Below are 10,204 nucleotides of genomic sequence, written 5' to 3'. Positions count from 1 at the left end.
AACTAATATATTCTCAATCCAACAACTTCGGGACTGGAGGTGAACTTTCTACTTGAAATTCCTACTGCTGCCTGCAAATACTCTCTTTTAGCCACATCCATCCATTTTCAACCTCAGAAGAACCACCTTCTCTAACTTGTGTGGCGAACTTTAGCCAATAAATGATGGGCAATTCCTCACCTTGAATTTTGCATTATTAGAAAGAATAAATACAATAGCTTATACAAAAAAAAAAAAAGAAAAAAGGAATAAATATAATAAATTATGTTAAACATGATACAGATTGATAAGTTTACGAAAAATCAAATGGTATGTAAAACCTAATGGGTAGCAATGAAACATAGGCATTTTCTTTGTATCCTAACTGGTAAGTATATTAAGAAGCGAAACCCTTGTCTGGATCAAGCGTCTAAAGATGCATTCTAGTTCCACTTCAAGATATTCAATCGCAATCTCCACTGCCTCCAGCCTCTTATTTGCACTTTGAAGTGCCATTTCGTCACAAATTTCATACATGCTCTGGTCACCGGAGCTAAAGAACTTTGATCTCAAAGACCCTTTACTGGATTTCTGATCCAGCCATGGTATGGAAATGAGAGACAATAAAGATTCAACAATGGTGAGGGTGGTCACTCTCACTTCTCTTAATACTTCCATAACAACCACAAGTTTCTGATCAATGGTTGAGATATCTGAAGTCACAACTGATTCGTTTCTCATTCCCTTCAGTGTCCGAAGGCATTTCAAAGTCTCTTTCTTTAGCTTCTTTCTGTAATGATTATAAGCAGCTATCTTGGCATTAATATTTGGCTGGCTAAAAATTTTCCTGCGTAAAGTAAATTGTAGGTCTAGAAGCTGTTCTTTGACGAGCAAAACAACATCTTTAGAGATACTACAGACGTCCAACATTGTAAGAGATGCCTCAGAGACTTGATGAACCCATTTCTCTTGTTTCTGGTGGACAATAACTTGTTGAATTTCTGGCGAGTGGAGGAGGTCATTAGCAGAGATGTGCATGTCTCTGAGAGCATTGAAATTAGGGAACAACATTCTCTTGTGGGGTTGAATAATTCTGAAGAAGAATATGGTCTGAAGGCTGGATCGAGTTCGTGTGCTATGAGCCTATGACTAGCTAGTGGATTTTATAGAAAATTGTGAGACAGATTTAGATCTCAGATCTCCAACGAGGAATTAAAAAATAATGATGAAGGATCTTTTGGGTGTACGGGGTTGGATCACTTGGTAACAACTAGCAATGGGACAAAATTAGATAGACATGTCCCAAGGAAGCTTCCATCTGAGGAAGAGAGAGACAGACAACGAAGTTGTTAACAACTTAATATACTTGAGTTGACAATTTAGACAGATATCTTAAGGAATTGCATGCACAAGCAATTGATCAGTTGCCAGCTGCTTTTGTTTAATTGTTACAGACCAGACAAAAATGTTGGAAAAAATAGAAGCTTTTGTTTACAGCTGGAGATGCTTTTGTTTTATCTGGATACAAGAAGGGATCTGAGAGTTATAAGATCTAGTCTTCTAGTGAGGAACTTCCAAGAAATTCGTGTGAAGTTTCATGGATGAGCAGTGTCGAGTATGCTTTGGTATAAGGGGAACGTAATTGAAGAATGTGCTGTAAATTCCAATTAGGAAATTTGCTTTCAACAAGCGCAGATAATAGGAATTCTTGGAGTTGGGGATAATTTTTTTTTTTCCCTTCTAAGAAACTGCAATTCTCTTTAATTTATTACCTTCGATATGGTCATGAAATTGTTTGTTTTTATTTGTAAATTGCATAAGATGAGCTTGCAAGATTTCGTAATGTACATGTTTCCTGCTTTGATATTTGGTCATTTATCTATGGAGTATCTTCTCTCCCTCTGTAATAATTTGACCTAGTAATCAATTTCACATAAATACTTATGGGGAAAGTTCAATTTAACTTATTTTCAGCTTTTTATTTAAATCGGTATAAAAATTTCAATGCAAGTCAATTTAGTCCAAAAATTATAAGATTCTTAATTTTTTGTACTAAACCAAGGAAATTTTGCCAAAATCTAAGAAATTTGAATCTTCTTATTCTTTTTACATAAATCAAGAAATCTTCAAATTTAGCCTTGAAATTTTGATTTTAGCCTAATTTGAACTTAAGTTAAAATTTATGGGCTATAATTTGATTTGGACAAAAATTTGAATTTTGCTTAATTTATGTTTACCCTTTAATCATGGTCCTTGTGGATCGAATCTATCGGTGAATTATTGTTTTTGATTTGATTAATAATGTATTTTTTAAGGTAGCAATAAGCCTATACATCTACTAAATTCAACACGTAAAGCTCCTTGTGTTTGAAATTCTTGGTGATAAGAAAAGACAACAGAGTTATGCTTTTCTTGCCCCACCAACCAACCAACCATTCATCTCATTCCTGCTTTTGTGCGAAGGTGGTCACACTAATGTGCTAATTTCTTATAAATAAAATTAAGGTAAGTCAATTCCACGCGATTTGAAGGAGATAAAAGCTTAGGCGCCTACCGTAGACATTGGCCTATATTCACAGTCAACACAGCTTACTTCATGAATAAACTTGTCGATGATTTGTCAATTTGGGCCATTATCACTGATAGCCACTCCCACGTGCACCCACTTAGAACGATGATACTATTCAGATTTTATGTAAAATTATACTCTAAAATTAAGAAAATTGAATACTAGAAAAAAAAATTATCAAGAGGTTTTTATTTTTCTAATAATTGTATTCAGAACAACAAAATTTTTGTTGGGGACAATTAAAAATATGTATTTAATTAATAAATTAAATAAAAAAAGTTTTATTAATTATAAAATTGAAAAAACCCCTTGCTTACGTGTGTGATGTTTATACTTAAGACTGCCACTCATTCATTCATTCAAATCTCTGTATTTTGTGATTAGGATGTAAGTTGAAGCATCATAGTAATCTGAAAGGTCATTTTCTTTTCAACTAGGAATTAATCCTGCACAAGTTGTACACGTAAAAGCTTCCTCCTTCAATTTTGCCTTTTCAATTCTTCTCTCCTTATTCTTCAATATACTTAGAATGTCCACCTCCACTTCATACTTCAAATTTGTCCAACTTCTAATAGCCATCACCACCCTCTTCCACATATCACTATCTCTTTTTCAACCTCAGACGACAAACTCCCATGCTATTATTATCAATTACTTTTGTTTTTGTCCTCTAATCAACTTACATTTTGGATTAATGAGGCTTTGGCCATTTTCTTATTATTCCAAATTGCGTGTCTTAGGTGAAGAGTCTAGGAATTCTGATAATGGTTACAAGTACGTTTTGTTTAGTTAATGATAATGTAATGCAATGCGTGGCGCAAGTTGAAGAAGGCAAGGCAAGGTCCATGCACAAGTAGGGGCCTTATCCCTTGCACGTTTGATGTGGGTACAGACTACAGAGGAGAGGTCTGTCACGTGCATTGAGAAGCTAACATCAAAAAAAAAAATTTTTCTTTATCCCACCAAACTCAAGCAACCCTTCTTTCTCTAGGTGGGCCCCTTCTTTTACTTTAACCTCCAGTTGCCTCTCCTTGCAATAATCACCTACTTAAATTGTAGGGACAACACCCTACAACCTTTTTATATATATAAGCATTATTAAGGGTGAGTAAAATTTTATTTAAATTGAGAAAACCATTAAATTAATTTTACCTTGAGTTATTTAATTTAATTTTTAGTTTTATTTAATTAAATTCAGTTTAATATATTTGATTTAGTTAGCTATCTGTCAATTTATTTTTTAATTAATTAGTCGTTTTCTTTGAATAAAATTAATTAGATATTATTATGCCCAAATTAATTTTAAAAATAAGAAACATACCCAAAATTAAATATAATTTTTTTTTGTAAAAAAGAGGATAAGTTGAATTAAACCAAATCGAGAACTTCTAAAATTTCAAATTTTCAGTTTATTTTTCTATAATTCATTTAGTTTAATTTATTAAAAATTCTATTTTATTCATTTTTTAAAACTTTTAAATGAAACCAACTTATATTGACTCTTAATTCTTGTAATTAATTTATCTATAGCATGCACAAATTTAAACATATATAATTGTAATATTAAAAATCAAAATATAAATTTACTTAATCAATATATAAATAAATAATTTAATCGTAATAAAAAATATTAAAATATTTTTAAAATTTTAAAAATTTTACTAATTAGTTTTTATTAATAAAATTAAATGATGATAAAAGTTTAAAATGTCTTTAATTAAAAAATTAATTAATTAATTAATTTTTTTTATAGTATTTAATATTTAAAATTAATAAATAATAAATTTTGTAATACAGTGTGTTTTACAAAAGTATTACTCTAGTAATAAGCGGTTGAAATGAATAGAAGTCCATGCTAATGAATAAGGTGTGGCACTGGCATTCATGGGCCGTAGTGGACAGTGGTTAGCTTCAGGCTTCAGGGAGTGGTGGAAACCAGACCAGAGTGTTAATTTTGTAGTGGAAAAAAGGCAATAATTAATAGAGTTGATTAGGCTGGCGTTGTATTGTCCTTTTGGTTTGCCCCAAAATAATTAATTACTGTTTTCATTTTGAAACTCTAACCATTTTTATCACGTTTTTTGGCCTCAGCTAAGTGAGCTTTCAGTGTTAAATTCTGATACTATTGGTGAATAGCGTCAGTGAAACCAGTAGCAGTACACTCCTCCCAATACCATCCCTCCACTCCTCTGCCTCTTTGTATTCTTATATTTTTATTTATAATGAAAATTATATATAAATATAAATATTAATCAAATTGTTAATTGTTTAAAAGCAAGTTTTAATTTCTCATTGTGATGTTCAGCTGTTTGGGATTAAAGTACGGCAAATTAAAATGATATAGAATAATTAGTACAAAATTATTAAATTAAGTTAATTATTACTTGTATCGATTTGAATTGAATTGTTTTAATTAGTATCAGATTTATCCGTGTGAGACGAAATGAAATCGATCGAGATATTAGCAAATCACAGTATTTAAAAATTCGATTTTAATTTAATAATGATATCTTATTCAGTTACGATCAGAACGTAATAAATTTTTTTAAAAAAAATATAAAATTTTAATTTATTATTAAAATTTTTAAGTCTAGTAATTTTAAATTTCAATAATTCTTTTCGAATAATACATCTAAAATCTAAGTAAAAATCATATACTCGCAAGTTAACTATTGGATCATCATTCACTAATTAAACATTTTTGTCTTTTAAGATCTTTACTTTGTTTATTATGTATGCTGAACTATGGAGGGGCTGAGCTGGGAGAAAGGGTGGACGTGGACAGAAATTAGAGGATTAGAGAAGAGAACAGATCGTAGGGGGCTCAACCGGAATGCATTGGAGCCAACAGAGGAAAGTAACGCGTATTGTGTCGGCGATTTTGGTAAAGCAATACTTTGGGGTTATGAGTCCACGTGGCGCAACAGGATTCCACGGGAGACATAATTATCCTACTTTCTTCTTGGGGTATCTCCTTCTTCTATATATACCAAAACTACGCCTCCTATATCTTTTGGTATTGGCTCCTCATAAATCAATTTTTTTATTTTAAAAATCTGGTTTTTCAAATTAGAAAGAGCAAAAGTAGTAGGTAGCCACCACGAGCGAGGAGCAGCACACAGCGAGATGGAGGAGAAAAGAGTAGTCAACTCAAGGTTCAAAAGGGTCTGTGTCTTTTGTGGAAGCAGTACTGGCAAGAGAGATTGTTATAGGGAGGCTGCTCTTGAACTAGCCCAAGAACTGGTACCTGTTCTTTCAAGCCATGCCATCTTCAGTTGTTAGATTTTTGCTTTTCTTTTTCTTTTTGATCCCTTTGGTTAAGGGTTCTTCCTCAGTCCAAAACTAATACTGTAACTTCTCTGTGAAGGTTTCAAGGAGATTAGATCTCGTTTATGGAGGAGGAAGTGTTGGGTTGATGGGCTTAGTTTCTCAGGAGGTCCATCGCGGTGGAGGACATGTACTGGGGTACGTATACAAAATACAATAACCAAGTTCTCTCTTCAAGCAGATTGAATAGTTTTCTTGCTCAACCAGATAGTGATTGATTTTTTCCCCTCCATTTGTTTCTGTTTCTTTGCATTTAGAATCATCCCGAAAACTCTGATGAGCAAAGAGGTATGTAAATTAAGAGAAAATTTCATCTGGGTAACGAAATTCTTGAGCTAAGGATATGTGTTATCCAAAAATAGAACTATAACTTGTTTCTTTTTATGGGTTAATGACTTAGATGTACGTAAAATCCTTGCTATTATTAAGCAGATAACTGGAGAAACAGTCGGAGAGGTCAGACCAGTAGCCGACATGCACCAAAGGAAAGCTGAGATGGCCCGCCATTCTGACTGTTTTATTGCCTTACCAGGTCTCTCTCTCTCTCTCTTATAATTAATTAAAGAATGTAATGTAATTTATCTGATGGTTATTTGTGTATATTATAATAAGTAGGTGGGTATGGAACTTTGGAGGAATTATTGGAAGTCATTACATGGGCCCAGCTTGGCATCCACGACAAGCCAGTAAAGCAACTTCATGTCTCTAACCTTGGATTAGATAATGTTTGAAATGAGTTTTTTTTTTCCAATGTCAACTCTTATCTCTGTTCATGATATATCTATATATAAATAACAACAGGTGGGCTTGCTTAATGTTGACGGCTACTACAATCTTCTTCTCACCTTCATAGACAAGGCTGTGGACGATGGCTTCATTCAGCCTTCTCAACGTAGCATTATTGTCTCTGCCCCAAATGTCAAAGAGCTTGTTCAGAAACTCGAGGTGGGTTCTGCTCCAAACACATTCTTGCCATTGGTCCCCTAAAAAAAAAGAAATAATTTTTTTTTAATAGCAGGACTACGTGCCCCTGCATGATGGAGTTGTTGCTAAGGCTAAGTGGGAGGCTGAGCAACTGGAGCTCAATGCATCTTTGCAGACTGAAGTTGCTCGTTGATTAGGGACCATATAACAAGATCTCGTTTTCCTTCTTTCTTTCTAGGATTTTCTTGAAAAAATAATTACAGAACTAGGGTTTTTTCTCCTTTTCAATTTTGTGTATTGGTGTAGAAAGGAAAAGGGGGATTAATCTGCAAGGGAAAAAAGAAAAGAAAAAGAAAGAAAAAGGAAGGATAAGTGGTTGGTGACTGTTTAGCTTTTAGTTGATGTATGGAAGGAAAATGGCAAAATGTTATTTTCTTTCTGATGAATTTTATATTTAATTTGTGTAAAGAAAAGGAAAGAAGAAAACAAGTAGGAAAAACAAAAAATAGCAGCTTTTATTCCCTCTTGCATGCCTGTTCTTGCTGCTCTGCTGTACTGTTGTATGCTCTTTAATTATCTCTCCCTCTCCTCTCCTCCTCTCTCTCACCCTTAGGCATTTATTTGGTATATTACATGGATATGTTTTATTCTAATAAGCTCCCTACCATACATACGTGATCCATCAATGCTCGTGGACCCATCAAAACATATGATCATCATCATGATCATTCCTTAATTATCTTATTTTCCTTTCTGATACATATACATACGATACTAGTATTTCTCCCCTTTTCTAAATTATCTTAATTATCTTACAAGTAGCGTTCCCTTTCTAGTGGAAGCAAAGAAACCCCCACGACGCTTCGCCTATAGTCGCAGCCTATGTCTAGCCCAAGCTTGCGTTGGCGAACCAGAAGTAATACTGCAGAACCAGTTTCCACAAATGAAAGTCCTGTATTCCATTGCAAAACCAATAAATAAACAGAAGAATCAGAAAGAATTAAGAGGATGAATTTAATGTTTGTGGATCTTGGTACTTGGCTTTTCCAGTCCTTCTCCGACCAGAAACTTGTATTTGCCGGCAGAACTAGTATTGTTCGTTTCTATTCCTGTTTGGTGGTCGTAATTAATCAGCCCAAGCTGTTTCGTAGAAGCTGTATCCGTTCATTCTTTCTTTCCAAGGTTTTGGCTATGGTAGATTTCGGAACAAGAGGATGAGGAGGAGAAAGATTTGCACAAGGAGATATTTTGATTGGCTGTCCAAAATAAAAATCAAAACTAGTGATATACAATACTAATAAAAAATAATATTTTATTATTAAGAAATTTAAAAAATAATATTTTAAAAAAGACATAAGTCAAATTTAAACTTATCTCCATTAGTTTATGGTGCAGTGAGATACTTTAAATTTACAAATAAAATAACTAAAAACTATTTTTTTTATATATTTATAATTAATTAAATAAATAAAAAAACAGAATAATTTGCGTAGAGCAACAGGTGTTGGTTTAATTGGAGAGGTAGAAGGGTGTTGCTGACAAGAGATGATGAGTGGCCTATAGCCTATGTCAAATAGCTAACTAGCCAGGGAGGTTTAACGAATCTCCAAAGGCCAAATATGTTTAAATTAATTCAATGTCGTAATTTGTCTTTGTTTAAGGATTCAAATCGAATGGAACCGCTTTATCTGATGAAAATGATAGGGAACGAATAATTCAATTGTAATCCTACTACTTGGATAGAGTATGTTTTTTGTGTCTTTAAACTACTGTGCTCTGGTTATAAGCTGACCTTAAAACTCTATTGTTGGTCTGCCTATCTCTAATGATTGATTTGTTTTCGCCGTAGCATTTTATGAATTAATGGTTATGCATGAGCTTTGTTTATTATTTGACGTCTACAAATTTTAGATTTATTTGATGAAAATAATATTAACCCACAATTCAATTGTAATCCTAAATACATTAGATTTTTTTTTTCGTGTTTCTATCTCTTGTTTAAAAATTGAATGATCATTAAATTTCAGTCACTATTTATATTAAATTTTAATTTATTTTATAAAAATTATTAATATTTAAAGTGTGACGTTGGTGAATTTTTCAATGAAATGTATATATTACGTATTCTATATGATTTAAAATAATATTAAAAAAAAATTTAACTACTACAATCTGTTAGTATCTAACTTTGCTGCTTGAATGCCTATTGAAATTTAAATATATTTTTATTTTATAGTTTATGCCATGAACCTTACAATTGTTCTATGCTATGAACCTTACAATTGTTTGATCTTAATGAATTTCCATATGCCTAAAAAAAAAAAGTCGGATTAATGTCAATTTAATTCAGGAACGGAATTGGAGCGGAACTCATATGGGTCATGTCAATGGTAATAGAGAATCAAGAAATGAAGTTATAAAAAAAAGTAACATAGGATTGAGCACATGGCACAATAGGTTTAAGGAGAATTTGGGTGTTTTCCCATGGAGTAGGGATATTATGGTCCCCACATATAATGACGTAATATATGTTTCCGCATTTTTGGGTGCGGCTTTGCTTCATTCTTATCCCCATTTATCCTCCAGTAATTCCAGTGACCAACAGTTTCCAATTCATTGGCAATCTGTCCATTTCACAACATGCCCTATCTTCTTCTTTCTTCTTATTATTATGGAAAGCAACAATTCACCAGACATGATCTTGTTAATTTAATAAGTAATATCAAGTTAAAATTTGGCTATGTATTTTATTTAACTATTGGAAAAGGGCATTTTAAATTTGATCAATGAAATTAGCTATTTCAGTGGATATTAGCCGTTAAAACAGTTGATAATTGTTTTATTAGTGGTTGGCAAAAATTTAAAATTTCTATCTTCATTTCATTTGTATTTAGGGTGGAATCGAATTTTAAATAGTAATTTAATTTTGAAATTATAATCAAAATCGATCATTTAAATTTATTTTCTATTATAATTTTATTAGTTTTGTATTTATTGAAATTTTTATATATTGAACTCTTTTATATTTATTTATATCACATTTGTGTTAAAAATAAAATAAAATATTATTTTAATAAAATTTCTTTAAATAATAATATTATATTATTTTAATAATATGAAAAAATTAAATTTTAATTAATATTAAAATATTTTAATTAAAAAATTAAAAATAAAATATAACTATAAAGAGTTTAATCAATTGAATTAAATAAATTTAATTTATTTTAATTTATTCTATATTTTGATTCTAAACGGAATGAATGATATGATATTAATATAAACAGTGTCTCTTTCAGGGGTGAGTCAATCCAGCCAATCATGGGCGGTCCAAAATGAATGGGCTCACACCTGCCTCTATCACTAGGCCAGACCCGCCGCTCATGCTTTGAAAATTAAAACTAATAA

At 31.9% G+C, this 10,204-nt stretch overlaps 2 protein-coding genes across 9 annotated transcripts; one reads left to right on the top strand and one right to left on the bottom strand.

Moving 5' to 3' along the window:
* Positions 1-360: 360 nt before the first annotated feature.
* LOC110615393 lies at positions 361-1,017 on the bottom strand. The gene has a single exon (XM_021757235.1). It carries the CDS (start codon positions 1,015-1,017, stop codon positions 361-363), a length of 657 nt encoding a protein of 218 aa, XP_021612927.1.
* Positions 1,018-5,543: 4,526 nt separating this feature from the next.
* LOC110614625 (cytokinin riboside 5'-monophosphate phosphoribohydrolase LOG5) lies at positions 5,544-7,329 on the top strand. Of its 8 annotated transcripts, none has more exons than XM_021756212.2 (7): positions 5,544-5,791; positions 5,916-6,013; positions 6,133-6,163; positions 6,308-6,407; positions 6,491-6,576; positions 6,677-6,820; positions 6,891-7,329. In XM_021756212.2, exons 1-7 carry the CDS (start codon positions 5,675-5,677, stop codon positions 6,990-6,992), a joined length of 678 nt encoding a protein of 225 aa, XP_021611904.1. In that variant the 5' UTR covers positions 5,544-5,674; the 3' UTR covers positions 6,993-7,329. The 8 variants fall into 8 exon arrangements, with proteins under 8 accessions (XP_021611904.1, XP_021611906.1, XP_021611902.1 ...); XM_021756214.2 differs by having other exon boundaries at positions 6,488-6,561; XM_021756210.2 differs by having other exon boundaries at positions 6,488-6,576.
* Positions 7,330-10,204: the final 2,875 nt, after the last annotated feature.

The sequence above is a fragment of the Manihot esculenta genome, chromosome 5 (assembly GCF_001659605.2).
Source record: "Manihot esculenta cultivar AM560-2 chromosome 5, M.esculenta_v8, whole genome shotgun sequence".
In the NCBI taxonomy this organism is placed as follows: Eukaryota; Viridiplantae; Streptophyta; class Magnoliopsida; order Malpighiales; family Euphorbiaceae; genus Manihot; species Manihot esculenta.
This window is presented reverse-complemented; position numbering and strand designations above follow the sequence as displayed.

Coding starts and splice junctions, on each gene's coding strand:
- LOC110615393 (XM_021757235.1), bottom strand. CDS start 1,017: ATGCACATCTCTGCTAATGACCTCCTCCACTCGCCAGAAATTCAACAA.
- LOC110614625 (XM_021756210.2), top strand. CDS start 5,675: ATGGAGGAGAAAAGAGTAGTCAACTCAAGGTTCAAAAGGGTCTGTGTC. Junction 5,792..5,915: donor TTGAACTAGCCCAAGAACTG/GTACCTGTTCTT, acceptor TTCTCTGTGAAG/GTTTCAAGGAGATTAGATCT. Junction 6,821..6,890: donor AGCTTGTTCAGAAACTCGAG/GTGGGTTCTGCT, acceptor TTTTTTTAATAG/CAGGACTACGTGCCCCTGCA.